At 53.0% G+C, this 4,614-nt stretch overlaps 1 protein-coding gene across 1 annotated transcript; it reads right to left on the bottom strand.

Annotated features, from left to right (window-relative positions):
* Positions 1 to 847: 847 nt before the first annotated feature.
* On the bottom strand, positions 848 to 2,647 carry RPS23 (ribosomal protein S23). Its single transcript, XM_025992943.2, has 4 exons — positions 2,347 to 2,647; positions 1,757 to 1,916; positions 1,165 to 1,285; positions 848 to 1,039 (listed from the first exon to the last, which is right to left on the bottom strand). The coding sequence occupies exons 1-4, from the start codon at positions 2,348 to 2,350 to the stop codon at positions 893 to 895; spliced, it is 432 nt and encodes a 143-aa protein (XP_025848728.1). The 5' UTR covers positions 2,351 to 2,647; the 3' UTR covers positions 848 to 892.
* Positions 2,648 to 4,614: the final 1,967 nt, after the last annotated feature.

Below are 4,614 nucleotides of genomic sequence, written 5' to 3'. Positions count from 1 at the left end.
ATTAACTATATAGAGAACGAACTGATCGTTACCAGCTAAAATAAGTGGTGGGATTAAGGACACTTGTCAGGATGAGCATCGAGGGATACATGGAATTGTAGCACTGTGTTGTACACCCTAATGCTGACATATGGTAACTATACTGGAATAAGAATGAAAAAGAACTTGCCTCACGCACCCAACACCCAGCTTCCAACAACTGCCAAGCTATTAACACTTCTTGAGCATTTCTAACTCATTACTTACACTTTGTGATATGAAATAAACCCCAAGGTCAAAAAATATCAGTTGCTGACAAGGTCAGGACCAAGAGCATCTAGGTTCATCTTTTCTATAGCTGAACACCCCAAGTTTTTCTTCCAGGTCTAATTTGCCTGGTGTACACACATCCATTGACTTGTATCCACTCAGTCACCCAGTGCCCTTCTTGTCATAAACACAAATACAACATGGATCTAATTTGCCTGGTGTACACACATCCATTGACTTGTATCCACTCAGTCACCCAGTGCCCTTCTTGTCATAAACACAAATACAACATGGATCGTGAACCTTTAGATACTTGAACCCCCAAACAGGGAGCAACGTGAGGGTGCTATTTACCATACTGGGTCCCCAGGAGATGATCACAGGGTGCACATTGGCATGGTTTCCCAGCAGGATTCCTGCTTTAAGTACAGTGAGCTCCAAAAGCCCTCTACACAGGGATACTGTGCATTTATTCTGGATTTATTAGCTGCGGATTTGTTTATTCCACGAAGAGAAGAAAAACTATGAATCCCAGTCTCCTGAAATGGTTAAGCACACACCGTCACCTCTGCAGTTAAGGAAAATAAGACGCAAAACATTTCTGGTATATGAAAATTTATTGTCCTGTTTTTACCACCAAAACTTATGATCTTGGTCTTTCCTTCTTGCCTTTGTACAAGGCCAGGAGAGAGACATTGGCTACTTTGACAACTTTAAAGCGAACTCCAGGAATGTCACCGACAGCATGACCTTTGCGACCAAATCCAGCCACCAGAACCTCATCATTTTCCTGGAATAAAATCAACAGTTTACTGCTGGTATCATTGGCAATCGCTAAAAAATACCCATTCGTCATATAAAAAAGTGGGAAAAAACACGCTCTAAGGAACAGATACCAGAAACTGAAATACTTGCCTCAATAAAGTTCAAACAACCATCATTGGGTACAAACGCTGTGATCTTTTTGCCGTTCTTGATCAGCTGGACCCGGACGCACTTCCTGATGGCAGAATTTGGCTGTTTGGCTTCAACCCCCCTGGAACACAAGCGGCACAGCACCGTGAGCTGCCTTCCCTAGAAACCCTACGGGTTCCACCTTTTCAGTCTGCTCCTAAATCGGCCAAGTCCCGTGACACGGACCAAGCTTCTCCTCAGTACAGCACATCAGGGACAAGACCTCCGGCCCCTTGACCAGATGCAAAACAACAAACACGCACGGAGAAACAAAGCTGTTGAGCCTGGATTCAAAACCCGACCGCCAGGAAACCGTAACCTCCCGCAAGAAACTTACCTTAATCTGCCCGAATAGAAAGATGCCAAGGCTAGTCGCAGAGGCGAGGACCGACGGCCGGGGGCCGTGCGCACGTCGGAAGCGCTCGGGACGCCCCTCCGTTGCCGCCTCCCCCCACCTCACGCGGCTGCCGACCCCGTGCGGCGGCGGCCGCGCGCCTCGCCTCGCCTCGCCGGGGGAGCTCCCGCACCGCGAGGACCCTGCGCCCCCACTTACACCTTCTCCAGCACGATTCCCTTCGCGTGGGAAGCGCCCCCGAAGGGGTTGGCCTTCAGCGCCGTGCCCAGGTGGGCCTTCTTGTACTGCTTATCATGCCACTTCTGGTCCCGCCGGTGGCTGCGGAGCTTCCGGGCGGTACGGAGGCCGCGACACTTGCCTGCGAGCGAAGCCCCGGTTAGTCGGTCCGTACGCCGCGGTCACGCCTCACGTCTCCGAGGACCCCCGCCTCGCCCGGCAGCAGCCCGCAGGCCCTCGCGCGCCGCCTCAGCACGTGGCGCGGCCCTCAGGCTCCCGGAACCAACCGAGGCGCGCACGCGGACGCCCGCATGGACGCGCCCTCCCAGGCGCCGAGCCCCGGCGCAGCTCCCGCGGCCCAGCGCCCGTCAGCGGCGGCGCGGCCGGGGCGCCGCATGGGCCCTCCCGCTCCGGGCCGTGGGCTCGCGGGCCCGCGCTCCCCTGGCCTTCCCCGTCGGGCCGCCCGGCAGCGTCCTCCTCGCCGCCCTGTCCCTGCCCGCCCGGCCCCCGACCCCCGAGTTCGGCCGGCGACCCCCCACCCCCACCCCCCGGCCCGGCCGCCGCCAGCTCACCCATCCTGCCGGCGCCACGGGCCTGAGCGAAAGAGAGAAGCGAGGCAGGAAGGAGCCACAAGCCACCGCGAACAAGCCCCGCCCAGCCGAGGACCCCATGCAGCTGTCTGCGCAGCGCCTGCCCCGAAGCTGGAGCCCCTGGTTTGAAAACGACAAGCTTGCGCCACTTCCCAGAACCTGGGCCTTACTCAGTTCGTGTGGCATTCAGTGTCGCTTCGCTTACATTGTTTTTATTTCGGTTTTAAGTCACTGCTGGCGACAAGAGGAGTGCGGACTACCAATCCCAGAATCCTTTGCATGAGACTCGCTGGAGGGCGCAGGCGCGCTTGCAAACCCGCGGGGGCGGGGCTTAGCGAGCGGAGGCGGGGCTTAGCGAGCGGAGGCGGGGCAAAGCGAGGGGACCCGCGAGCGTGCAGGGCGGGCCACCTGAGCTTCAACCCCGACTCGCGAGCAGAATCGTAAATTGCGGGGGGAAAAAAAATCCGGAAGCGATGTGCTGTAGTAATTGGAGGTTTCCAAGCCTTGAAACCAAAGCTACCACTTACGGGTTGTGCGACCTTGGGTGATTCATTTAACTTTCTTAAAGCATACGTTTCTCCTGTAGAATGGACTAGATTTGAGGGATTTCTGGGATGCAGGTTTATCACACAACTATTTTTTACAATGTTTTCTTCCTGCCAGGTAACCGTTCTAGGCTCCGGGGATGCAATAGTGAATGAGGGGAGGGTGTCTTGTTTTTATGAAATTGCTGTTCTAGGTGCTGGCAGGCAGAAATATATGTAAAGTGTATTTAGAAATAAACAGGAACGTTTTAAATTCTGATCAGCGTTATAGAGAATATAAAAGTAGGTGTCAGGGACTTGCGGATGGGGTGGTTTCAGAAGCCGTTTCCGTGGAGATCACGTTGAGCTGAGCTGCTAAGGACAGGGGCCGTTTAAACCCGTGTATGGGGTAGAGCTTCCAGGAAGGACAACGGGATGGTACTTTAAAAAAAAAAATTATTTATTCATGAGAGGCACAGAGAAAGAGGCAGAAACCCAGGCAGAGGCAGAAGCAGGAGGCTCCCTGCAGGGAGCCCGACGTGGGACTCGAATCCGGGACCCCGGGGTCACGCCCTGGGCTGAAGGCGTCCCTAAATCGCTGCCTTCCCCTCCCTCCCCCGCAGGCTGCCCGGCTGGTACTTTTCCAGAACCCAAGGATCAGGGAGGGGGAGCTCCTGAGTGAGGACCAGCGTGGCCCTGGGTAAGGCCTGAGAGGCTCACAGGGAAACCTGGAGCCGGAAGCTCATGGTAAAAGCTGTGTTTCCTCGGTATGTGGTTGGATGCCATTGGGAAGTTTTGAGCAGGGGAGCAGCAAGATAGGATATAATTTTATATATAGAAGGAGAAAAAGCTGTAAGCGATGAGTCTGCGAGGCCAGTTGAGAGGGTGTTAGGATGCTCCAGTTGAGATATCGAGTAATGATGGCTTAGACTGTCAGGTGGAAAAAAAGTGGTTGGATAAGGTGAATGGCTGAGCCAGTAGGATTTGCTGAGGGCTATAAGATGTGAGATTGGAGTTGGGGTTTTCACCTTGCGCAAATGGGTGACTTGCGGTGTTATTTACTGCGTGGATTATACTGGGAGAGGAGCAGATTTAGAAGGGGAGATTAAGAGTTCTGTTATGGATGCGTAAGTTTGAGATCCTGTTAGGCATCCAAGTAGAGGTGGGAAGTGGGTAGTTGGGTATATACATATGGAGTTCCAGGGAGTCATCAGTATTGAAAAGCGTAGCCCTAGGTAAGGTCACTTGGGGGTGAGTGTAGGTAGAAGAGAGGAAAGTTAGAGACCTGAGCCCTGGGTGAGACTTAGTGACGCAGAAGGGAGGTAGGTGAAGCCAATGCTATATTCTAATCAAAGCCAAGTGGAGAAATAGAAGTGAGCAAATGTGACAATGGGGGGTAAGATGAGGACTGAGAACTGTCTTGCATTTGGCAATGTGGAGGATATTGGTGACTTTGTCATGTGGGGATCCTGTGCCATGGTGAGGATGTAAGCCTTATGGGACTGGAGCCAAGAGATTATGGGAAAGAAGGAGGCGTAGACAGCATCTGTAGACCTACTTTTGGAAGGGATTTTTCTATGATCTGCGGAGAAGAGGGGTGCTATCATGAGGGGGATGTGGAGTCAGGATGAGTTTGTTTAAGATGGCAGATTTTATGACACTTTTTAGGGGATTGTTCTAGTAGAGAAGAAAAAAATGGATAGTTCATTTGAGAAAGGGGATAATT

The sequence above is a fragment of the Vulpes vulpes genome, chromosome 14 (genome assembly GCF_048418805.1).
Source record: "Vulpes vulpes isolate BD-2025 chromosome 14, VulVul3, whole genome shotgun sequence".
Lineage (NCBI taxonomy): Eukaryota > Metazoa > Chordata > Mammalia > Carnivora > Canidae > Vulpes > Vulpes vulpes.
This window is presented reverse-complemented; position numbering and strand designations above follow the sequence as displayed.